Below are 26,120 nucleotides of genomic sequence, written 5' to 3' on the forward strand. Positions count from 1 at the left end.
TAATTGTATGCAACCTTTCTATGCTTTGGAAAGTGCTATGGATATTGGTCACAGTAAAAGTGCTGGTTAAATCAATCTAATATATCTAACTTAATCTCAGTTAAATCTGAAACATGGAAAGGGAGTCTTCATTCATGTCTCAAGTCCATAATCATATAGGCTGTTACAAAGGATATTTTTTTGATAGGCATAGTAAATAATCCCAGTATATTATCCCTTTCTGCAATAAACTATTAGCATTAGATGTTTTTCCTTTTCACAATGTCGGACTGACTTTATGCCTTATTTCCAAAGCATATCATTGACCTTTGACATGTAAGTAACCCTTGACAGTTATGGTTATCAGATTGGCAAATTAACTCCTGATTAAATGAGAAAAGAAGTGGAAGTTATGAATCATGTTGTGGTTTTCTTTGGCAAAGCCTTTATCTATGGAGTAGAAATGAGGTATATGACAGATGTAGAGAATTCCTGTCTCCAATTAACCCTTAGTAATCAATGTTGTAATAATGGCAGTGGAGAAGATGTATTTTAAAGAGTCTGTATTGCAGTTTAATCTCAATTATGTGGCATGAATATGTATTTTTTTTCAAAATTCATAAATGTGACTTTTCCATTCGTTTTCCAAGTTGATGGTTACCTATTTAAGACTAACCTAGTGATTATGATGAGCCCACTGAAGAAAAGTCAGTGTGTTGGCTTTTAGAGAGATAACTTTGATGTTAACTTGTGTCCAAATAGACAATGACTTGAGGCAGATCGTGATAATATTTTCCTGTGTAGCTGAAATCACTCACCACTAAGGTTTCTGCTATAATATTCTATGACTGCAGAGCACCTTGACTTTCTTCATCTCCTGCTTGCAAATGGTCTTTTAGATGGTACAGAAGACATTGTTCCACATACAAACATGTTCCTCTGAGCGTTAAATTTTAAGTATTTGTACTATGGCTTTGAGATAGTTTTCTTTTTTTTAAAGCACAAATAGTGGTGAAGATTAATCTGACCATCTCTTCATACTGTTTTGCTTTAGTCACTTAATTGTAGAGTTTGCTAAATTCTAAAAAGTTTAGCAAGTAGAGGTTTAAGTGTCACCCCTTGTTTTGTTTTTTAATATTGTGATTTTACATAAATCCAGATAACTTTATGTCCTGTTTTGTTGCTTTAACATGAGTTATCACTTCTAGGGACTAGTATATTTAGCATATGCAGAAACTTTTAACTACTCCTCTTAAATATTTGAGGTACCTCTATTACATACATAAATCATTCTACAGTTGGGCATTTCTCACTTTCAGGGCTTGGGGAGATTACTTGGGATAGGTTCTTGAAAGTAGCTTAAGTAAATCAAAACCTATGTATTTGTTGTCATTTCACTCAGATAAGCGAATTGTTTTCCAAAAGCCCCATATGCCTTGATACCATGATTGCAACAGAAGACCGTTGGCTTCACCATACACTGGCCAACATTGGGTATTATTTTTAAATTGTGACTAATGTAATAGTTGAAAAGTGTATGTCCCTGTTTTAGCTTAACTTTTCATCAGTGACTTCAAAAACACTTCCATTATGTTATAAGACAATAAAGAGGAGCAGAGAGAGTCAACTTTTTTTTTTTTTTAAGATTTTATTTATTTATTTGACAGAGAGAGATTACAAGTAGGCAGAGAGGCAGGCAGAGAGAGAGAGGAGGAAGCAGACTCCCTGCTGAGCAGAGAGCCCGATGCGGGACTCGATCCCAGGACCCTGAGATCATGACCTGAGCCGAAGGCAGTGGCTTAACCCACTGAGCCACCCAGGCGCCCGAGAGAGTCAACTTTTGAGGTGTTGAATGTTGGTTTGAATCTTAGTCTTGCCACATTCTGCTTGTGTCCTGACCTTAGGCTGTTTGCTAAGCCTCTCCAAGTCTCAAATCTCTCATTTAGGAATATGGGAATGTTCTAGGAATAATTCCCAGGACAGGAGTAATTTTGACTTCATAAAGTTATTGTATAAAAAGCTTTCAAATGGTAGCCCCTTCTGCTGCCAGGGATGGTGATGATGGGAGTCCCTTCCATTGTTCTGAGAATTCTCTTGGCTTATTCTGAGTTCTTTTGCAGGAGGTTAAATTATTTTAAATCCTCAAAGCAAGCAGGAAAAGCCACTTTAAGTCAAGAACTATCCTCATTAGGCTTAGCTGCTGTAATTTATTTAAAGACTCTGATGCTACAACATTTTAGCCAACATTGATTCTAAATGAAACTTGGTTTACTGTTTATAAGGAAGATGTCCCATGTACCAATACTATAATTACCTTGGTTCTCCCGCACATTAAAGCTGTTGGGGATACCAAAGCATGAGAGATGTATTTATCCAACACCCCCCCCCCCCCCGCGCCATTGTTTTACAGAAGATTTTCAAGCTCAGGAGCCATGGTGTCTGCCTTGGAGACTAGAAAATGTACTGCTCCTTGCCTGCCCATTTACTAAATACAGCACAGGAGGATAGGGTTGCTTTTTGTACCTCCTGTTTCCCAGTGTTGGGAAACAGTTGAGAGTTGCAGACCTACTCTGATGAGGTACTAGTGTAGCCAGCATTTCCCCTGGTGAAAAATGGAATGAGCCTGTCTTTCCGTGCGGCTTTAGGATTATAACTTTTATCCTATGTAAAAAGCAGATTTTGTTTTGATGTGTGATAAATTTAGTGTTTCACATCAGGGAAACATGTAGCTTATTTAGTAAATCTTGTCGGAACAAAGGCTATCTTTTCAGCAGAAGCTAGGTTCCTACTTCACACACCACATACAAAAATGTTTCTTTTTGGTGGAAATTTTAAACAAAAAGTAGAATGAAAAGAGCGCTAAGAATATGGACTTGGCTAAAAAGGGCTTTTTTTCCAGGAACATTAGTACAAAAGAAAAGGTGGATAATTATGACAACTCAAGTTTTAGACTTGCCTTTGGTCACACACTTTATAAACAGTGTGGGGAATATCAACCATAAGTAGATTTATTTTGGTTATTTTTCAATTTATACAAATATCGAATCAAGTTGTACACCCACAACTAACGTGCTGTCCGTTATGTCTCAAAAAATTATAAACAATATTAATAGCAAACACATTCTTTCCAGATAGGACTCTTTCAAACCAGTCAGTAAAGATGACCCCGCGGTAGAAATGTAAGTGGACAGACCATGAAAGAAAAAATATGAAGCACTAGGAAATGAGAAAAAGTTTACAAATGGCTAATTAACATAATGAACTATGAGTGCTTGCATGCTTTTTTTTTTTTTTTTTTTTTGAAGATTTAATTTATTTGACTGAGAGAGAGAGATCACAAGTAGACAGAGAGGCAGGCAGAGAGAGGGGGGAAGCAGGCTCTCTGCCAAGCGGAGAACCCAACATGGGGCTCGATCCCAGGACCCTGAGATCATGACCTGAGCCAAAGGCAGAGGCTTAACCCCCTGAGCCATCCAGGCACCCCAGTACTTGCATGTTTTTAAGAGGAGTACCTGGTGTTGGTGAATGAGTGAGGAATGGGAACCATGCACATACTGCTGAGGGAATATAAATTATAGTAGCCTTTGTGGAGGCAGTGTGGGGACATAGAACAAAAGTCTTCTACCCAGGAATTCCATTTATCAGAACTGTTTAAAGGGAAATTACTGATTTTCTTATTTTTTGCCTTTCAGAATTGTTGAGAAGGGGTGGGGGTGAATTGGAAACAACCTGAACGATTTAAACAACACCTGTGTAAGTTAAACCACTTGTTTAAATTATGTTCACTGACATTTCAGTGATAATTCTGAAGCCTTTAAAAAACAATATAGAGGGTCAGATAAGTGAGAAGTTTTTAAGTTTATTAAATTCAGTCATCTTGTATTAAGTTTAAAAATTGGTTAGAGGGTGTTATGATGTATATGTAATCTAACTCTTATTTTTTTAAGGAATATTCTATAGTAATGGGTTTTAGCTTTTAAAAACCTTCTACATGGCTAAAACATAACATCTTTCATTTTTTTTTTTTTTTTGGAGACCAAAGAAATAAAAGGCCATGTCACTGGTCTTGGAGAACTTAAAATCTTATGAGTAGGTGGAGGGTAAAAGTTTTCATGATTATTTTATGTGGTTTTTTAAATATTCACAATGTAGGCATTCTTCTTCCTGCTAAGGAAGAAGACATTATGGAAGAATTGGACCCTGAGTTGAACTTTCTACCGTTGGAACAGAGATGTGGACCTAAGACAGTAAAGATGACAAGGCATAACCACGAAGAAAATAATGGCAGTTATGTTGTGTTGGGGACAGTACGGAGATAAACATTAAGATGGGTACACTTGGTGTTCGAGTTCTAGGGAAGATTGGACAGAGATGCTTGGATCCCTGGTTTGAATATTAATCCTCTGCAGACTCTTCATGATCATCAGTAGTAAACACATCCGTCCTAGTGTGGTTGCATTTCCTGGCATCTAAGCAGCCCTGCACAGTGCTTGCTTGAATCATATCTAGAATCGTGACATCACTGTGCTCTAAATTGACTCTGATTAGCTACCTGTGCATGTACACACATGCATGGGCACGTGCACACGCATACACACACACACACACACTCTTCGACACAGACTGCAGTGGAATCTGTGGTCCTCTTGAATGTACTAGGATGCTATAACATGTTGACCTTCCAAACACTTATACCTTCCATATCACATCTTTTTTTTTTTTGTTTGTATATTAAACCTTACTAAAGACTTTGCACAATTTTTATTTTTTATGTGCATCATTAATAGAAGCTCCACTTAATTCTGTACTCTTATTATAAAGCTAATCTGTCATTTCAACTTACTTAAAAGTCTTTTTTTTTTTTGGACTCCATGATCCTTGTTTTTTTTTTAAAAAATGGGAAAATAGAGAAACCTACGGCAAAGAAATTGAAAACCCTGCCTACTCCAGCTCTCATCATCACTGACGTTTTTGTATACTTGCTCAGTGTTTTTATTTGTTCTTTAAAGTTGAAATCCTATGATACATACAGTTTTATTTTTTAAAAAATTTATTAGAGTAGAGAGAGAGCGCATGCGTATGAGCCATGGTGGGCCATGGAGGGGACTGAGGGAGAAGCGGACTCCTTATTGATGACTGAGGACCCTGGGATCATGAACAGAGCCAAAGGCAAATGCTTAAGTGACTGAATTACCCAGGTGCCCCATCCATATAATTCTAAATCATGGTTTTGTTTTCCCACTTGACATCCAAACACAAGCTTTGCTGCCTCTCATAAAAACTCCTCTTATTCCTAATTTTTATAATTTTAATAACATTGTTCTTAGATAACAAAAGTTCCTTTAAGTTTTTCTTTCGTTGTTGGTTTTTTTTTGTTTGTTGGTTTGGTGTGTGTGTGTGTGTGTGTGTGTGTTTTACTGTCCTTGGTGATCTTTAGATATTCTCTTCACTTAAGACTTTGCATAATGACAAAAATGGGCACTTCTCTTTAGGTGTTTCTCCTGGACTTGGAGGAACTTCAGAAACTATGCTGGTGCACAAGTGATTACTGACCAAATAAGTAATCAAAAGAAACTTTTTGAGCCAATTTAAAAATCCATGCTTCCGTGTCCACCCCTCTCTAAAGTTTATGTGTCATAAAAATAGTTGTAACTCCCCACTAACCACTCATTCGGTTATTTAAAAAAGCGAATACATGGGAGTGTTTAGGGGAGTATCTGGCACCCAGATTCTCAGAGTCCAGTGGTTACGATTCATGGAAAGACTCGCTTGCGCTAGCTTGCCACCAGGGGGCAGACTGTGTTGGGAAAGCAGTGAAAACCCAGCCAGAGCCACTGTGTCTTTATCTAGTACACCTTTGTGTGTGTGTGTAGGCGGACGTACCTGTACCTGACTGCGCAAGCAAGGAGTACTATCCGACTTCTGACTTTCTGACTAGCACTGCCTTTTATTCTTACAGTTCCTCGTTCTGCTGTTTAAAGAGATCATTCGAGCGATGTTTACTTCTAATGTATGTGGTATAACTTCGTGTAGTTAAACTGAAAATTTTAATGAATGTGGTGGGTTGGTGGTATGTTGCTGATTTCTTCTTTTGGTTAATCTAGGCTAAAAGATTTCCCTTTTAACCAGTGTAGCCTAGAGTTTGCTATTACTTCACAAGCAAAAACAAAAACAAAAACAAAACAAAACCCCAAAACAAACAAAAACAACAACAAAAAAACCTTGCATGACAGCTGAAAGGGTATGGTGTATCAGGTCTGTTTTTAACAGCAATATTTAATTTGATTCTATTTATGATTGTAATGTTGATTGATATTTTAGTTGTTCCAAGGTTTTTATGGGGGGGGGTGGCAGGAGGAGAGGTGATTGTGGCGTATTCATATGCAGAATCTGGAAAAAGGGTGATTGTTTAGTAATAAACTGATAAAGTGGAAAGGCAACATCTCATTGTAGCTCTTCTTGAATTCCTTGGTTATTTGTGATGTGTTGCCATGGGTGTGGTGTGTTTTCAAGATCCATCCTGTATCGACAAGTTGTACCTTTCCCACAGCTAACCCTTGGTAGATAATTGGGTTTGTGTCTCTTATTGACAGCTTCTAAGATGGTAGGCTCCGGGGCTGAGGAAGAGGAAGAAGGAATTATTCAGAATGTCTTTCCTGCCCAGCTCCTTCCGTCTTAACAGCCTAAATGCTCTGTAGACTTTCTAAAACAGTAGCTGTGCCCTGCACATTTTGATAGCATTTATTAGGGTTATTTACAGCTACCAGTTTCTACATTTATTTCTAAGTCTTGTTTTCTTAGGAAATCTTGGAAACAAGCTGAGATCCTTTTCTGCACATTGTTTTCTTTTTTAAATGAAAAAAAGAGTTTTTAGGTTGTTCCTGATTACTTTTGCTTAAGTGAGCGTATCGGTGGCATAATTTTCTTACATCCATAACTTCATCTTCCTTTAGTTTTTCTCATAGTATTTTAATGTACTTTTATAAACTACTCTACCTAGATAAACATTTAACAGATTCCAGTAAAAGAGATCCAAATTTGTTCCTAGTCTCAAAACATTACTATGAGAGGCCATCTGATTTTCCATAAATAAAACTGATTAAACAGTAAGCATCGTCTTGAAAACGTGGCCTGATTAATTTTATTCCTCTGGAACTATTATTTTATATCTGGTAGGGAAATTGCCAAACATGACTATTAACGTTGAGATTTAACCTTTTATCAATCTGTCATTAATAGAAGTTTTATTAAAAACTGTATCTGGGAACATCTATTACTTGAAGCCATTAAAAAAAAAAAAAGTGTATCCAAAGTATCAGGTTTATATATAGATTTATATACAAAATATTTGAAAAAATGCCCTGTGTTATCAGTGTGAATATAATTAAAATTTTTAAAATCAGAATATAGAGGACTGAAAAAGCAGTCTTAATTTTCTCCTAATTCCTAAATAAGGATTTAGTACTCAAAGTAATTGCCCTTAGCAATCTTTCAAGTAGTGAGAGAATCCGTGACATTATTGGTTGTTATATAAAGCTCCTGAGACCACCCACTTTCTCCTCCCCTTTACCATCTCGGATGAAAACCATAACAGCCCCTAAGCATGTACAGTGCGATGTAATTCGGAGGCTGCTTACTGCTGGACCTGCGAACAGGAGATTTTAGTCAGAGGAAGGGTGTTGTTTTGGCAACATCTGGAAGTGAAAGCGGAAGCTGGGAACACTTGGATAGCTCTGGGCTTTTTTTTTTTTTTTTTTTTCCTTTTGTGTAAGTGCGATGGAATGACATTTGCTATGTAGGCATGTTTTCTCCTGCTGTTTTTTCTTGGCTTTGAAGAGTACTGAGTTTACAAAGACAGTATGTGATAGTCCCTGGAAGCTCCTTCTTCTGTGAGATCTTTTCACCTGTTCTGAAGACATGTTGTTGTCTCCCAAATTCTCCTTATCCACCATTCACGTCCGACTGACTGCCAAAGGACTGCTTCGAAACCTCCGACTTCCTTCAGGGTTTAGGAAAAGCACTGTCATTTTCCATACAGGTTTGTCTTGCATAAATCTCTGTTGAGTGGTGCATGGGGGACTTGATTGATTAACTTGGCAGCTGCTTATCAGAAATTTTCTAAGGAGATAGGCACTTGAGGAAAGAAAGCTCTGACAGAACAAGGCTTTCTTCGTAGAAATAGGCATCTTGCCCTTAACATTTCAATGTATGAGCATCTGATACTTTGATTCTGTATAAGCGTGTGTGTGTGTGTGTGTGTGTGTGTGTGTGTTGTTTATAGAGAGCAGAATTGTTGCCTTGGTGCTCCCTCTTTTCTGATGCGAACAAGATCTGTGAAAATCAACAGCTGTTAAATTTATATTTTGCTTCAGATGATTGTGGAAATGGGGCATGTGTGAATTAATATTTCTCTTATCCTTAAAGGAGGAGATGAAGTGAGAGGGTTTCTATAGTTTCATGATGTACTTTCTCCCTGAGATTGTGATAGGTTAGTTTAACATGCTGAACGATTTCTAAGCTATTTACAAAATATTTCCTAAATTATTTCCAAATTAAACATTTTGGTAGTTGTGGAGCAGTAATAGGTGAGGCACAAAACCTACACAAAACTCAAGTTTTCCCAGCTTCCTAGTGAAAATATTTGTAATCACAAAAGCCTGCCTTTGGTATTTATGCTCGTATCTGCTTTTATGCTCTGTGCCTGAGACAGAAATAAATGTCGTGTGTGTTTCAGGCATCTGTGAACCTGCATGCTCACTTTTGGAGGATTTAGTTAATGGCCTCACATTGTTCCTTTTGTTACCGATAATAATTGCAGTTATGGTAAATTATGTTGGTTTTATTCTGTAAAAACAGGTGTGTTATTATATTTGATTCTGGCTGGTGAGTGTTGACTGTAATAAGACTGAGTATGTAAACAGATTTTTTTTTCTTGTTTCTTACTCTTGTCAGCTCTGATGTGTCTTGTTTTCCATCTCTGTCCCTAGTGATTTTTTTTTTCCAGTGGACTGTTTTTAGTTTTCCCAGAGGCATCTCCCTTCCTTGTGGGATAGCTCTCATTTTTTCCAGCACCTTCTCCTCATGTTTCATAACTCCCCTTGACCTGTCACTGAAGTCTGCCAACCTCTCCCTCAGCCTGAGCTGGCAGCTGAAGGTAAATGAGTTGTTAGGAGACAGAACAGTGGCTCTCTCTCCCAGCCTAAATGCCTCTGTCATTTTTTTTTTTTTTTTAAAGGTGAAGAAACAAAAGGGTGTCTTGTATTTGCAAAAATCTGTATGATCTAAATTAGCTTTTAACTTAAAAATGTGCTCCAAGAAAAAGAGAAAGTCAAACTATACAGAGGTTTTGCAATTCCAAGTGACCTGTGTCTTGCTCAGGCCCCTGCCCTGTCTCTGGAGGCTACCACTGTCCTGGGTGCTTGCAAAGCCTTCCAGTAACTTGCTCATCATATGTAAGCCTATGTGGATTTTTTTTTTTAAAGATTTTATTTATTTATTTGACAGAGATCACAAGTAGGCAGAGAGGCAGGCAGAGAGAGAGGGGAGAAAGCAGGCTCCCTGCGGAGCAGAGAGCCTGATGTGGGGCTCGATCCCAGGACCCTAGGATCATGACCTGAGCCGAAGGCAGAGGCTCAACCCACTGAGCCACCCAGGCGCCCCCCCCATGTGGATTTTTATAGATTCTTTGGTTATACAGAAATTGAAGCACATATGCATATGGATATATATGTATATACACACACACACACACACTCTTCTATAGCTTGCTTCTTTAAAGTTAATGTATCTTGGATTTTCATGTCAACACATGTTTCTCTCCCTCTGCTTTTTACTCATCTTGGGCGCCATGATCTTTTTAACCAGTCTTCTTCTGGCAAACATTTTAGGTCATTTATTGTATTTTCACAGAGCAGATACATTTCCAAGCAGCTTAAGCAAAAGATAAAAGGCTTTTATTATCCGACTTTGACTAATAGTTGCTATTTTAGGTACCTTTTGTTTTTGGAATTTCTGTAGAAACACTTGGCAACATTCGTTTGACTGCAGTGACAGTTATGGAGCCTGAGCACTTAGCCGTGCTCTAGTTGACCTTCTTCCACACCAGGAAGTCAGAGGTCCAGAGAAGTGGATTAACATGCCCAAGGGCACCCAGCAGCAGAAATGGGATCGAAACCTGGCCCCTCCGTTTAGAACTCTTGGCTTCTAGATTTTCTCGGCTGTGACTTCTGCTATAATTGTGTTAGAGCTGGTGAATAGTAGTAATGAAATGAGAGTTTTTTCCTATGTGGAAAGCATTTAAAAATTATGTAAAGAACATAATTCTACTTAACCCCAGTAAGAATTTTTTGTGAGCTTATCCCATATTACATAACTTAAAGGTCTGAGACGTTTCTCAGTAAAATGGATATTGAAGTCCCTGCAAGGATTCTTAGGGGCTATAAGCTGTGTCTCGTGTTTGGATTCTTAATAAAGTGGGTGCTCTTGGCCTGGGTTGCCAAAGTGGCAGTGTGCGGACCTGGATTCTAGAACCAGAATAGTGGCTGAGTGTAAAAACAAAGAGAGATTTCAAAGGATGGAGTCTCAGATTCTTCGAACCAGTTAGTCATAATAAGGGATGAAGAACCATGATTCAGCTGCGACTGATGTTACAGGACAGGATAAAGGGAACATCATGTCATGTGTATTAACTGAATTTGGGTGATAAGGAGAGGATGAGTTTAAATAAGATGAATTTTCAGGTGTCATATGTCCAGGATTTTTTAAACTATACCCAGAAAAATTCATAGCATTTGAGGTTAAAGGGACCTCAGAAATCATCTCATCTGACTCCTTTATTTTGTAGCTCTATGTGAGTGACCAAGGTCATCCCTTGGTTCCTAGCAGAACTAAGGCTACAACCTCAGGCTCTTAGAATCCATTTCTAGTGCATGTGACTCTTGACCTCAGAGTTGTGAGTTCAAGTCCCATATTGGGTGTAGAGAATAACTTAAATAAAAAACTTTTTAAAAAAATTGATTAGGGGCACCTGGGTGGCTCAGTGGATTAAGCCTCTGCCTTCAGCTCAGGTCATGATCTCAGGGTCCTGGGATCGAGTCCCACATTGGGTTCTCTGCTCAGTGGGGAGCCTGCTTCCTCCTCTCTCTCTCTCTGCCTGCCTCTCTGCCTACTTGTGATCTCTGTCAAATAAATAAATAAAATCTTTTTAAAAAATTGTTTAAAATAAGCTCTATGACCAGCATGGGCTTGAACTCGAGACTGTGAGATCAGAAGTCACATGCTCTACTGACTGAGCCCGCCAGCCCTCCACTTTCCCCTCTTTCCAGACTGTCTTTCACATTGCAGGATTCATTCAGTCATTTCACAAGTGAGTATCTATTAGACATGGACCATGTGCCAGGTTCAATGCTGGATGCTGAAAATAAAACCAAGACGAAGTCACACATAACTCCTTCCTTCTCACAGTCCATAGTTAAACAGAACATCAAGTGATTATGGTAGAGCTTCGGCTAGACACCCGAGGCAGCTCCTAGCCGGTGAAGCTAACTTTATCTAGGCCTTCCAGAAGAAGTGCCGGTTTAGCTGGAATCTCAGGATATGCAAAGTTAGCCAAGAAACAGAAAGTGTTCCAGGCAGAGAAAATAGCCTGGGAAAGCCTAGAGCTAGGGAGAGGATGGCTCCCTCAAGGAAACAAAAGAATTTTAATATGCCTGAGCATAGAAGATCATCAGAGAGGTGAGAGCCAGAGGGAGGATGATCACAGGGACCCAAGCAGACCGGGGTCCCTTTCATTGGCCCCCTATAGAAGGGGGCACTGTGTGCTCCAGTATGTCGTTCTTGGGTGGCACCCATTCCCAGAATGTGTTGTCCAATCCAAGGTGTCATGGCCTCTGTAAATAGCGCCAAGCCAAGGGAACGTGCATTTTCAGCATCTAGTGATGTTGCTGGATGTCCAGCACCGACCAAGCTCTCCACGTCAGGGAAGTGCTAATCTTCTACGTAGTCCAGAGGTGATTTCATTGGCTCGCCAAAACGCTGGCAATAGTCTCTTTTGCCAAAAGAGCCCACTCTATTTCAGAGTTTTGCCTCTGCATGTGGGTTCTAACTTTATAATTTTATAATGAGTCATGGAAGGAAAAGAATTTTCTTAGTAGAAATATTCCTGACCACCAGTTTTATTAGAATTGTTTTCCTTTGGAGTTGTAGATATCTGTATTAATTATAGTGAAAAGTGCAATTTTGAACCTCAACGTTAAATACATTTTGATTGAAGTGAAAGCAGTTCGTTGCATTTAGATTTGTTTTCACTGACTTAGTGAGATGAAATGCAGTTATTATAGGGGCGCCTGGATGGCTCAGTGGGTTTAGCGTCCACCTCCTGATTTCCGCTCAGGTCGTGATCTCAGGGTGGTGAGATCCATCCCAGAGTGCTCTTCCCTGCTGGGTGTGGAGCCTGCTTAAAATTCTATCTTTGCATCTCTCCCAATCTCTAAAAAATAAATAAAAGCGATTATTGTAGCAAAGAGGAGGGGTTTAGTACATATATATTGAGGAGGAGCAGAAATAACTGTTTTTAGAGTGGGGGGGGGGGCAGAGGGAGAGGGAGAGACAGTGTCAAGCAGACTCCCCATTGAGTGTAGAGCAGAGTCAGGCTCGATCTCAGAGCTCTGAGATACTGACGTCATGACCAAAGCTCTCCAGAGGAGGGGCCGAGGTATTATTAAAAAAACAAGGTATTTCATTTACCTAAAGCCACATTAAATAGAGCCATTTTGACTATTCAGTAAGAACGGGGCAGAATATGAATAAAATTGTTTGGTTAGGAGGCAACCATCAAATTATATTTGGTATTCATTGTTGAGACTGTCAAGAATTGCTTTTAGCTGCAATTTAAGACAAGAAGAAACTTATTTCACCTAACTTGTTTGTTTCACCTAAAATGTTGTTCAGTGGTTCAACAATGTCGGGATCAACATCTCTATTTTCTTGGCTCCCTCCTCCTGACTGTTGCCTCCTGATCTCACCATTGCTTCTCCAGGCAGGGGGAAAAAAAAGGCGGTGGGTGGGTGGTGCCAACTCACAAAGCTTACATCTCATTGGCTAACTTGCAGTCACATGGTTAGCTACCTGCAAGGGAGGCTAGCGAACTGAGTGACTTCTCCAGTCTCCTGGGCATTCAGATAGGAGAGAGTTTTTCAACAGTATCTGACCCAGAGAGGGTCAAACCCTTAATTCTCAAAAGCTGATATTAGCTGCTTATAAATAAGGGGAGTATATCCTTTAACAAGTCTGATCTTGCAACAGAGGTTGATACTTTTTTTCTCTTTCATGACATGTATGGGTTTTGGTAATGATTACCTATTTTATAATTATTTCAGTTAAACACTTTGAAGTCTCTTTGGACGTAATTTGATTTTGATGTTAAATGAAGTAATTTTCAGTGATAATATATTGAGAAAGAATGTCTCAACTTGACATATGGCTTTTATGTATTTAAAATGTGTTAACAGAACGTTAATATTTTCATTTGTACAGTTGTGGTGGGTATTGCCAAGGCGACACTAAATAAACTTGAATTTCTCTTGTGTTTCTCTCTCACATTATGAAATGCAGAAGTCAATGAAGCTATTTTAAAAAGGTTCAGAAGAGGTGCCTGGGTGGCTCAGTTGGTTAAGTGCTTGACTTCAGTTCAGGTAGTGCTCTCAGGGTCCTGGGATCAAGTCCTGCCTTGGGCTCCCTGCTCAGTGGGGAGTCTGCTTCTCCCTCTCCCCTTGGTCCCCCATGACCTGCTCATGCTGTGTCTCTCCCTGTCAAATAAATAAATAAAATCTTTAAAAAAAATTTTTTTTTAAAGAAAGCTTCCACAAAAAAACAGATTAGAACTTGCATGTAAAAAGTTAAAGATTCAATCATTTGTAGATTACAAAAGACATCAAAGGGACCAAATTCAAGAATAACAGATGAGAAACTTAGCCTTCTACCACTCCCTTGTTCCTGTACTGTGAATCCACATTCTTTTGTCTTCCTTGAAAGCAGGCTTGAAGATCTTGCTGGCCTTTTGCCACACTGATAAGCACTTACTGAGAACCAATGTTGTGAATGGCGTTCAGCAGGAAATGTTCGTCATAGATCCATACTCCACTCCTGTAGTAGCCGTGGTGGTCTTTGAGCTACAGCTTTGCTATGATGCTAAAAAGTGCTGTTCTGTAGTCAGAGTGGTCTACTTAAGAAGGCAGTGATGTGCTAAATCAATTTTCACTCATAATAAGTAATGTTTTGATAAGTTCTTTTTAAGGATTTTATTTATTTGTCAGAGAGCACAAGTGGGGGAGCTACAGAAGCAGAGGGAGAAACAGACTTCCTGCTGAGCAGACAGCCAGATGCGGGACTCGATACCAGGAGCCTGGGATCATGACCTGAGCGGAAGGCAGAAGCTTAACTGACTGAGCCACCTGGGCATTCCATGTTTTGATAAGTTTTTAAAAGTTAGCTGTAACTCACAAGTTTCACATAGCGGAAGTTTTTACTACACAAAGTTGTGTTTTAATGTAGGAATCTGTTTTCTCCCAAACGTGGGAGTTTGGAGTTGGAGTCAGGATAAGAAGCATAGCAGTGTCTTTCACCAGGAGCAACTAGAGCGCTATGGCAAGAAAATTTAGTAACTATGTAATCAGAACAGTTGAAATATTCTGATTGAGTTTTTGGTTAATCGAGAACCACCCTATAAATAAAACAGTAGATTCTAATACTTTGTGTTAGCTCTAAAGCATGTTTTAGAGCTAAAAATGTTTCATTAAAAGTATATGCATATTATTTATTAGGTAAAAAGACATCAGATGCGGCTTTAAATGTTTCCAACATTGAACATCATTTTCCTGTGTTTGTCTTAAGTGATATGTCGAGTTATTTTAGCCTGTGAGTGTTATTTTTATAAATAGCAATTATCCAGCTCTTAGGAAAACTAGGACCAATAGAGCTTTCTTTTGGGTGAGAGACTTGTCTTTGTCCCTTTGTTCCCTGGTGACCTGAGTTGGAGGCCTAGTCTCTTCAATTTCTTTTTCTTAACTGCTGGTTAGTACTTTGAGAATAAACTTCTCTTTTCTGTGCTTTGTGTCATAGAAGTTTCTAATGCTGGTTGTTTTAATTGGCTATTTTTTGTTTCAGCTGTAATATACTCTGTGGTCTTTAATACACATTTTTGACCCACTTTGGCACATTTGGGCACATTCCCCATGCCCCAGCCCCCAGGCCCCACGTTCAGGCCTTTTGTTTGCATGTGCTTGGGTTCAGCTGTGCTGTTTTCCTGGGTCTCCTATGTGGCAACATGGGTTTGCAACAACACAGATGCAGTGGTTCGGGATGCTATCTGCGGCTGTGAGTGAGCCCTGACCCACAGGGGATGGCCTCACAGACAGTGGTGACCTCACATGAGCTGGCTAGCTCAAGATGTAAAAACCACAGAAGAGATAGCATTCAGAAATCCCAGGCTAGCAAATGTGCTTGCGGTAGGCACTGCGAAGGGAAGGGCCTTGTAGAATTTTTGGTCTTATTTTGGAATAAGTTCCAAGTGGTGACAAAATGTTATTCTCAGTGCTATATTCTTCTCTGTGTTAAATAAAAAAGGCACCTTGTGGGGGTGTATGAAATCCAAAGAACCGGTTGATATAAGCAGGCTTTGGGATGTCAAGCAGTTTTGTAGCTACCTATTAATTTGGGTAAGTTAAAATGATCATTCAGACCAAAACAGAAGTCCACATGAAGGCTAGAATTTAATATTTTAGGTAATTTGTTTAATAATAAGAAGGGAAAAGCCCATAACAGTGACTGCTGTCTTGAGAAACAGCTTCTCGTTCACATTGGTAGGAACTTGGTGGATATGTATTTTATCCCTTTCCTTGTGTTCAGAAAAGTCCTATCCAATTTGCTCATACATAGTGAATATAACAAGAGTTACTTGTTTCCAGGTTTAATTTGATTTTCCCTCTATTTTTTGATGAAGTTCCACTGTACCTGATAAAATTTTGATGTTAGATGATTACAATTAAGATATTTACATTCAGTATCTTCAGAATTGTTAATGCTGCAGGATGAAAATTGTATTACTTGCAGATTTTTTGCTCTGTTTCATTTATATACTCTTTTAGTCCTGAAATTCATAAACTTACCATTAAGGTGAAATTCTAGATTATTTAGAGAACCAGTGAATCGAGGGAGGTTCATATCTCCTTGAAAGTATTTCTGGATGTAATAAATTTGTTTTCTTTGTGGTTTGTAGTGCATTTTAAGAACATGAGAAATTTGCTTATTATCTGCCAGGTACATGTAAAATGGTTAAGGTCAAGTTTGGAGTTCTGATTTTTTGTTGTTGTTGCTGTTTTTATTTTTTTTTTGTTTTGGAGAAAAAATTATTCTGAAATGGGAGTTTTTAGTATGAATATACTTTCTGTTTTGTAATCTACTTTTACAATTTATTTTTTTTTAAGATTTTATTTATTTGAGGGAGCATGCAAGTGAGAGAGAGCATAAATGGCCATGGGGGTGGGGAGCAGAAGCAGACTTCCCCCTGAGCAGGGAGCCTTACCAGGGCTCAGTCCAGGACACTGCAATCATCAGCTGAGCTAAAGGCAGACACTTAACCAACTGAGCCACCCAGGTGCTCCGACTTTTAAAGATTGTATTTATTTGACAGAGAGAGAAATCACAAGTAGGCAGAGAGGCAGGCAGAGAGAGAGAGAGAGAGGAGGAAGCAGGCTCCCCACGGAGCAGAGAGCCCGACGTGGGGCTCGATCCCAGAACCCTGGGATCATGACCTGAGCCGAAGGCAGAGGCTTTAAACCCACTGAGACACCCAGGGGCCCCATGCTCCGACTTTTAAAATGTAAAGTAAAACCCTTTTACATGTAGTACAAACCATTGCAAACAAATTCTGACTATATATGGTAATGACTAAATATTTCTGACAAAATACAGTAATGCAAAATTTTAAATGTTGAGGTGTCTTAAAGTCTCACCCTCCACCCCAAAAAGAGTTAGCTCAGGTAATTTTAATAGTCTTCGTGTCACTTTCCTGGGCTTGAATGGTTTCATGTAAAGAAATGCCATACCTGCCTAGGCTAGAAAAAATTGTATGTGGCTTCTAAATTGTGATTACTATCTTTTAGAGTAAACAAATAATGAACACTACAAATGTTTACATAAATTTAAGGTAAGAATTGATGACATGAATGACAAGTTAAACATCTTGGTGAGATGACACAGGTTACCATGGGTTTACTGTTCCACTGAGGCAAGTAGGAAGTGTGGGTTCATACTCGTGTGTTAGGGGCAGTATTCAGGACAGTAGGCGATAAAGAGCTGATTGCTTCTCAGGCAAAAGACACTGCAGGTGATTAAATTTGGAGAGTGTCACAGAGCAGGTGAGTTTAGAATGGACCCTTTTAGGAGCAGGAAGAGCTGTGTCAGAGAATGTCCTAATGGCTTCCTCACTGTCCCACACCAGATGCTTCCCCTCTCTCTGCCCTCATGCTCGTTCCCACGGGCTCATCTACTCACCTTGTGTTATTTCCTAGCTGGAAACTCGTGACTTCTCCTGGGCTCCCCTTGATCCAACTGGTCACAAAGTCCCCCTCTTCTGCCTCGTAAACACACGCACCATTTCCTGCCTGTTCTCACTGCTGCTGACCCGTGGCTTCTCTTCCTGGGCCTTTCTCCTGACCTCACTGGGCTCCTTTCCTCTCTTTTATGGTGCCCTCAGACCCCCGCTCGGCCACCTCCATGATAAAACCTTGTGTGGCCCATGTGTCAGCTCCCTGATTATGCCTCAGCCCCCTCACTGTGCTTTAACCTCGGGAGTATCCAGGGCCCCCCTGTCCCCCAGGGCCTCTGCTGGCCTTTGTTCTTTATCTGTCTCCCAGATGTGCACATGGCCATGCAAACTCTGCCTCCTGAACCCTTATCCTGACTGCCCCGGATCTGGGTGTTTCTCCACCTGGACTCACCACACTCTGCATGTGGTTCTGTTAGCTAATTATCAAAGAGTAACTCCCAGGATGATTGATCAGACATGATATTGGTAATTATCTTGTTGACAAATGTTCAAATCGATGTAGAAGGAAATATGCCATTTTAAGGGTTTCTGACTAAGTCGATTCTTTGAAATCACATGTCCTGTTAATGGGTATAATGTTCTTTTGTATTTTTATTATTTTTTATTTCATTTATTTTTTCATTGTGTTAGTCACCATACAATACATCATTAGTTTTTGATGCAGTGTTCCAAGATTCATTGCTTATGTATAACACCCAGTTGAATAGAGCTGCATTACCAAAACAGTAACGTGTTCAAAAGGGGGACACAGGGACAAGTTCGGTTCATATTTTAATTTCCTATAAATCATGGCTCCTGTGGAGTTTAAAGGAAACTATGTTTTATTTATGAAGCACCCTATTTATGAGCATTTTGGCTTTGAGCATCATTGGAGGGTTTTGTATCATCTCTGATCTTCAGTTGGGCCAGGAGTGAGGAGGGGGGAAAGATGTTAAAACTAGGTCATCAGCTACCATGTGGCACGGTTTTATCCTTAGGGAGCACAGTATATAGAGCAGAAGATTGAGGCCACAACTTGATTTCCCAGCTCTAGGCAGAGGGCAGTCTGTTTGCTGATTTGCTCTTACGTTCAATTTTGAAGACCTGTACTCTTAGAATACATCAGTGTTTTGTTTCCTCAAGTCTGAATGTATTTTGAGTTGTCACATACAACAAAACCTGTATTATTTAGATCTTTGTCTCTATTCTCCAAGGAAGAAACATGGATTAATTCTATTTTTATGACTAAGTGTTAACGATTTAGGTGCTTAGAATTCAGTTTGACCACCTTTATTTTTTTTTAAAGATTTTATTTATTTGTTGGAGAGCTCGTGCATGCATAAGCGAGCTTGAGCACAAGCAAGGGGGAGCAGCAGGCAGAGGAAGAAGCAGCGAACCCAACCTCAGCACCCTGGGACCATGACCTGAGCCGAGGGTGATGCTTAACTGACTGAGCCACTCGGACGCCCCCAATTTAGCCACCTTAAAAAAAATACTCTTTAATTTTGAAAAGGTGGTATTTTTACACCATGATTAAAAAGAAAGGAGAATATATCAGAACATCTTATACCTCTCTGGTTCCTATTCTCTTTTTGAAAAGGTAGACATTGTTAGTACTTGTATGTGTATTATGGAATAATTTTGTTATGAATTTATAAGCAAAATAGAAGATGTGCTCTTATATTTTCATCATCACACAGCAGAGCATTCTGTCTACAGTCCTCTTTACTATGGTTTTCTCATTTACCACAGAGTGTGCCCTACTTCTGTTACAGCTGTGATATTTCACTATATGACTGTACCAGAAGTTTGTTTAACCAGTCTTCTATCTGGACATTTCGGCTGTGTTTTGATCTCGTCAAGTTTGTGGTGGGAGTCCTTCAGTTAATGTCGTTGCATGCCTGCGTAGGCTTCTCAGTAGGATAGATTCTTGCTGACCAGCTATGAATTCAACGGGTGATGCTAGCATGTGTCAGAGAAGGCTTATCACTAAGCTTTTATTGTTCTTAAACATCAGTTTGAGTGTATAAAGTTAGGCAGACAGACTTGACCTGAATTGTTTCTTAAATGTTTGCTTGAGATTCTCGGTGGGTTGCTTGGAAAACCCTCGTGATGTACAGGTTTGACAATTTCAGCCACTACCTGAGGCGGAGCAGTGTTGTGTTCTAGAGGTGGCATTTGAGGTCTTCGTGGCTGGATCAGTATGAGCTCATGCCCATTCGAGGGGTTCCCCAACTCTTGAAACGCCGGTCCTCCAGCGGTGACGAAAGCCTGAGGGAAGAGGCAGCTGTCATGTGGGCACTGGCTTTTACTGGGCAGGCTTTTACTGGGCGGGCGTCCATCCCCCGCTTCCCTGGCAAGAGTTCGCACCTTAGCCCGGCAGCTGCCGGTGAGACAGTAACCAGGCAATGCACAGACGAAAAGCAGCTAAGCACCAAGCGCCTTGCACAACTGGGGTGTGGTTAGACTCCAGCGGTTGTTTTCCGGGGTGTACCTTAACAAAAACTACTTAACATTCATTCTAGAGTGATCTTAGCAGCATTCCTAATACAGCGTTGAGTCCTAGAGAGCTTTCGAAAACTTCCAGAGAGTATATGTGTCCTGACACAGTTAACAGTTCCAGAAGAATATGGAGAATAGGACTTCTGTAAGCACAGATGACACTTTGTTACGAAAAGCTAAAGCAACCAAAATATAATAAAGGAAAGGTAGAGTCACCAATCTCGCTTGTGGACGTTAAGTCATCCGAATCCTCAGCAGCAAACTGGGGAACAGCTTACACTGTCGGACTGACATATCTGAGAAAAATGAAGTTTGTTTTCAGGGGTGAGACGGGGTTGTGAAATGAGTGAGCAGGGTCAGAAGGGACCAAAACTTCCCGTTATAAAATAAGCAGGTCATGGGAATGTAATGTACAGCATAGGACTAGAGTTGATCATACTGTATTGTGTATTTGAAACTTGTTAAGAGAGGAGAACTTTAAAGTTCTCATAAGAAAAAAACAAAGGTAGCCACGTGTGCTAACATGTTAACTAGACTATTAGGGTGATCATTCCCCAGTGTATAAAAAAGTGAATCATTATGTACACATCTGAAACTAATATAATATTAAATGTCAGTTATACCTCAAAAAAATGGGGAGGGATTACATATTGGATGATAAAGTTTTTTAATTAAAGAAAAGAATAGGTCTTAGGAATTTGAAGCCACTGTGGCTTAGGAAGAGCCTTTTACAAAATGGATTAAATGAAATAGAAGCTACCGAAAACCATGATGGTTTCAGAGGCCTAATATAGAATCAGCAAATCCAACCTGTATTTCCTAAACACTTCAAAAACAGTATGGACAGATTCTTCACATGATGTAGATGTTTTATTTTAAAATCTATGTATACTGAGAAACACAGCTAATCTCACACCAAGAGAAAAATAAAGCTGTTTCCTTTAAAATAATGTTAGTGATGGAATTAACCATCTAATAAGGAAAAAAGATAAGCAATATCAAGTAATTTATCCAAACAATATTACTAGGAAATACTTTAAGTATAGTAAATTGTAAAAATGTAATATGGTGAAAGAAATTTAGTTTATAAAGAAACCAAACATAATATGTAGCTATTGCTTAACTTTGGAATAAGAAATAATTTGAAGAAAAATATAAAATCTGGTGCTACAAAAGGAGTACCTGTATTTTGAACCTGAAGGTGGAAAAACAATGTTTAATAAATTAAATTTATCTCCATATGACGTAATGTACTAGAACTTGACCAGTGAAATTCATTTGGAAGTCTCAGTAGGCAAGAATTTTAAAGAATGCTTTCTTCAAAAATGTTAGAATAAAATATTTACATCTCAGATTTTTTAAATTGTAATCTAACAGTTTTAAAACTCTGATATTTAATTAGCATAGAAATTCTAGAGAGTCAAACATCGTTAAGGGATTCAAGGAATGATAAACTCAAAGCAATCTAGCAGTAAATAAATGAATATTTCAGTAAGTATTGGTAGGACATACAGCAATTATGTCAGGAGAATGAATTTATATCTGCAGTATGTTACAGGAAATTCTAGATGGTCAAAGGGTTGAAAGCTGTTTTTGGCTGTTCTGTTTGTATAAAATTATATAAAACTATACTTATATAAGTTTGTGTAAACTTATATAAAACACAGATGTTTATCTACACAGGCCTGATAAGCATAAAGTAACATTTTACTACAATTACTGCATAAATGATTGTTTTTAGTTTTCTGTTACATCTCCACCCGATCTCCACTTTCCAAGGTGGGTCGCAGCGGTAGAGAATGGGTGTTGGAGGCCTCGGTTCTGACTTTGAATCTGCCCCATAGGTGCCATCTGTGCATGGGCAAGGTCCTTCCCACTCTGGAGCCTCGCTCTCCCTATGGAGAGTTACTAAGTGGGTGAAAGAGAGGAAAAGGGAGAATACTCAGTGAGCAGGAAGACGCTATGTAATCATTACATGTTACGTGAGAAATAGAGCTCCTAAGGACCTTTTAGGAAATGACATGAAATAAAGGAATACTAATTTCAGATACTTTGACAAACTGTGAAATAGTTTTCATTAATTCATTAATATGTGAGTCTATCATAAAGTTCTCCTTTCAGGACTTTAATACTATGACTATGAACTTGGTTGCTTTCTTCATCTGCTTTGGAAATGGCGGTTAGTGCTAAACAGTTATTGATGATTACTAAGAAAGACTAATGGACAAATACTTTCCCCTTGAAGTCTTTTTGAAACATAGAAGATAGTTTAGTCATTTTAGAACAGTGAATTATCAAGTATTTTTTTTTTTTAGATTTTATTTATTTATTTGACAGACAGAGATCACAAGTAGGCAGAGAGAGAGAGGAGGAAGCAGGCTCCCTGCTGAGCAGAGAGCCCGATGCGGGGCTCGATCCCAGGACCCTGGGATCATGACCGGAGCCGAAGGCAGAGGCTTTAACCCACTGAGCCACCCAGGTGCCCCTGAATTATCCAGTATTAATGCAAATTTTAATTGTTGAACCATAGGAAGTACCATAGAAAATGAGAGCCTCCACCCCTGCCTTTTTTCTAAAAGAATATATGGAGTGTTTTTTGTCATTGGTTCTTAGAGCATGAATGCTGAGGTTTATTTATTCTCCTTCAAGAAATTACTCTGGTTTTCCTCCCCCTGAAAAATTGGAGAAAATAATTCCTATCTATAAAATTTTCTTAGGTTGGTTGTTATCACAGAACATGAATGTCGTAGGGAACGCTTCTGAAACAAGGGAACATTCTTTTTTTTTTTTTTTTTAGTTTCTTGTATCTTTATTTCAGATTTAGTTTTGTTTTGATTACTTGGCCCAATTATTTTGAGAAGCTAAGCAGCGTGTTTTGTGTTCTTCCAATTCCGTTTGATATTTAAAGTGACTGAGACATTTGGAGTAGTTCCAACACTGAACAGTTTTTCATTTAAAATAGAGTAATTCCCAGGACACCGTGGCATAGAAAGTGAATAATCACTTAGCAAAGCATCGTGGTTGGATTTGGAGTATTAGCATGAGCTTAAACAAAATACATAGGCCATTATTAGTACTTGGAGAGGGGAGAAACAATAAAGCTTGTGTTTCATAGAAAACAGAAAAGGATAGTCAAGAGTATAGTCCTTTTAACAGTGAACTTAAGGGGGACAATGTAGATTTTCAGTATATGCAATGATTTACTAGAGATTAGGAAATGACTCATCAGCAGTATAAATCTTTTTAATGACCAGGCCATCAGCAGGAAAGGATGAGAAGTTTGTAGAAGATGTGTACGAGGAGGGAGGGCATTGAAAGTCCAATCACTTACATATTTCTCTCCGCATATGGGATCGGAATACAGAGTCAGAGGACTTGTCATAGTCACGTTACTGTACCAATTTACCAAGAAAATTAGAAACTATGATGTGAATATTATTTTGCATATAATTCCCATGTTTCTGGATTGCTAAATCTATTTGTTTCGCATACATAATTCTCTGCCCCATGTAAATCTCTTCAAACCCAGAGCTAAAGATATTGTCTGTGTTTATAAATTCCAAACATCTAGATACTTGATTAATTCCTGCTCTGATCCATATGCTTTCCTTATATAAACATAGCTTAAATGCATTCTTGTGGCTTATCTAGTTGTCTTTGAACCCAGATGGTAGTGATTATAAAAAATCACTTATTTTCCTGTGTATACTTATTCTTTTACAGTTGAAAAGGGCAGGCAAAAGAATCCCAGAAGTTTGTGTATCCAGACACAGACCTCTCCAGATGTGCTCTCCTCTGAAAAAACGCTTGAGTTGGCGCAGTATAAAACAAAATGTGAGAAGCAAAGTGGATTTATCCTGCAGCTCAAGCAGCTTCTTTCCTGTGGTAATACCAAGTTTGAAGCATTAACAGTTGTGATTCAGCATCTGCTCTCTGAGGTAAGGATGTCTGCCTTCTAACAGTCTTTCTCATCGAGGTGAGGGGAGCAGGAGGGGGGCAGTGTTCATGCTCTCGTCTTGGGAATACTTTCCAGCTGATGAATGGTACAAGCAGGTAGAATTCACCCAATTATGCTTTGTGACCTCGCTTGGTACCTGAGTCCCTCTCTATAACTTTGGGATTGAAACATTTCTACTACTTTCTTTTCGTTTCCAGAATCCCTTAGACCAACCATGGCATGAGATAATCGTTATATCCATCTCCAGCCTATATTGGCATTATCATTTTTGCACTGTATTTTTTTGTCTAACTGTACACAGCTTTCCATATTACCTTTAGTTTGATGCTTTGAAAAAAGAGATTGATTTTATTTGTGGGTTAAAGAACACTTCCGAGGTAACTCACAGTATGAGTCTGGGGACTCTTGAGAATTTCCGTCCATTCCTAAAATAGTTTGTGGTACGACAAATGCAAAACAGATTTTCTTTGCTTCCTTATTCTTCCCTGACATTCTTCAAGGATGTTAGCTCAGGGACTAGTTAGAATTCATTGAGAAGACCAAGCTTCTGGGAACGGATGCTACTGGCCTAGCAACAAAAACTGCAGGTGCCTAAGGGGGGAGCCCTGGGATAGGATTATATTTGAGTTCTTTAGATTTTTTTTTCTAAAGATTTATTTATTTGAGAGAGAGAGTGCACACGTGCTTTAGCTGGGGGAAAGAGCAGAAGGATAGAATCTCAAGCAGATCCCTGATGAGCAAGGAGCCCGACCCAAGGCTTGCTCTATCTTGTGACCGTAAGATCATGACCTAACCTGAAATCAAGAGTCAGTTGCTTAACCCACTGGGCTACCCAGGCTTTTAAAATATTTAAAATATTTTAAAATCACAGTCTAAAAGGATGGGTATCACATAACATCTCAAGAAAAAAACCATTCCATTTGCTTATTCTGGAGTTCAGCTCAACCCAACAAACCTATGTTCATTGCCTATAGAGCTACGGTGATAGAGTTGCCAGCCTGGGGCCGGGGAGCGAGGCACTTGGTCAAGCCAGGCTCTTGGTCTGTGCCTTTGCAAGTGACCACGCTAATAGACAGTTAAGATCAATACTTGAACATTTTACAGCTTTGTCCAGAAACATTTTCTTTAAACATTTTATTTATTTATTTGACAGAGAGAGATCACAAGTAGGCAGAGAGGCAGGCAGAGAGGGGAGGGGGCGGGGAAGCAGGCTCCCTGCTGAGCAGAGAGCCCAATGCGGGGCTCCATCCCAGGACCCTGAGATCATGACCTGAGCCGAAGGCAGAGACTTTAACCCACTGAGCCACCCAGGCGCCCCATTTACCTAGTTTTTATTTACAGTAGTATATAGCCCTTCTGTTTCTCTTTAATATGTAAGGAAGGAATTGGAAAGCTGGCTTATTCAACCAAGTAAGCTAAATTGGAAATGATATAATATCAAATGTCGGAAACAATTAGTTTGTCTATTTTGTGATAAACCAATTACTTTGTTTTACTATATCTAGCCTAATGAACCCCTCATTCAACTCCCATGTGAGATGAGTCAAGTGCCGTGAGCCCTCCTCCCACAGTGTTGCTCCCCCTTTTCCGTTCATACTGATTCCAGCATTGTTTGGACTCTGGATACCTGTCCAATAGATTATGATAACTTCTTATTTAGTCTTTAGGCCTGCACTCACTTCACTATAATCTATTCCAAGCACTGCTAACAGATTCATCTTTCCAAAGCATTCCACTGTACTGATTAAAACCTTCAGTGGTTTCTCCATTGTCTACAGCCTACCTGTCCAACATGGCAGCTACTAGCTTTATGAAGCCACCAAGTACTTAAAGTACAGTAAGGCTAAATTAAGATACGCAGACAAGCGTTAAAATATATGCATGGATTTCAAAGACAGTATGACAAAAGGGTGTAAGATACTTTGTGAATAATTTTGAAATGATACTGTGTTGATATACTGGGTTAAATAAAATACATTAAAATTTAATCTTACAAACTTTTAAGAAATGTGGCTACTAGGAAACTAAAATTACATACATGACTCACATTCTACTTCCTCTGGATGACTCTGGGGTGTAACTTGAAATATAAGACTA

At 39.2% G+C, this 26,120-nt stretch overlaps 1 protein-coding gene across 7 annotated transcripts in view; it reads left to right on the forward strand.

The window, feature by feature from the left end:
• MTUS1 (microtubule associated scaffold protein 1) overlaps positions 1-26,120 on the forward strand; it is a 164,826-nt gene that overhangs the window by 105,470 nt on the left and 33,236 nt on the right. For 6 of the 7 annotated variants that reach the window (XM_059156259.1, XM_059156262.1, XM_059156261.1 and 3 more), the window contains one exon: positions 23,789-24,003. In XM_059156259.1, the coding sequence (XP_059012242.1) occupies positions 23,789-24,003 (215 nt within the window). Of the gene's footprint in view, positions 1-7,572; positions 8,018-23,788; positions 24,004-26,120 lie in introns of those variants that run through there. The other variant, XM_059156265.1, reaches the window with a different exon arrangement.

This window comes from Mustela lutreola, chromosome 18 (assembly GCF_030435805.1).
Source record: "Mustela lutreola isolate mMusLut2 chromosome 18, mMusLut2.pri, whole genome shotgun sequence".
NCBI lineage: Eukaryota > Metazoa > Chordata > Mammalia > Carnivora > Mustelidae > Mustela > Mustela lutreola.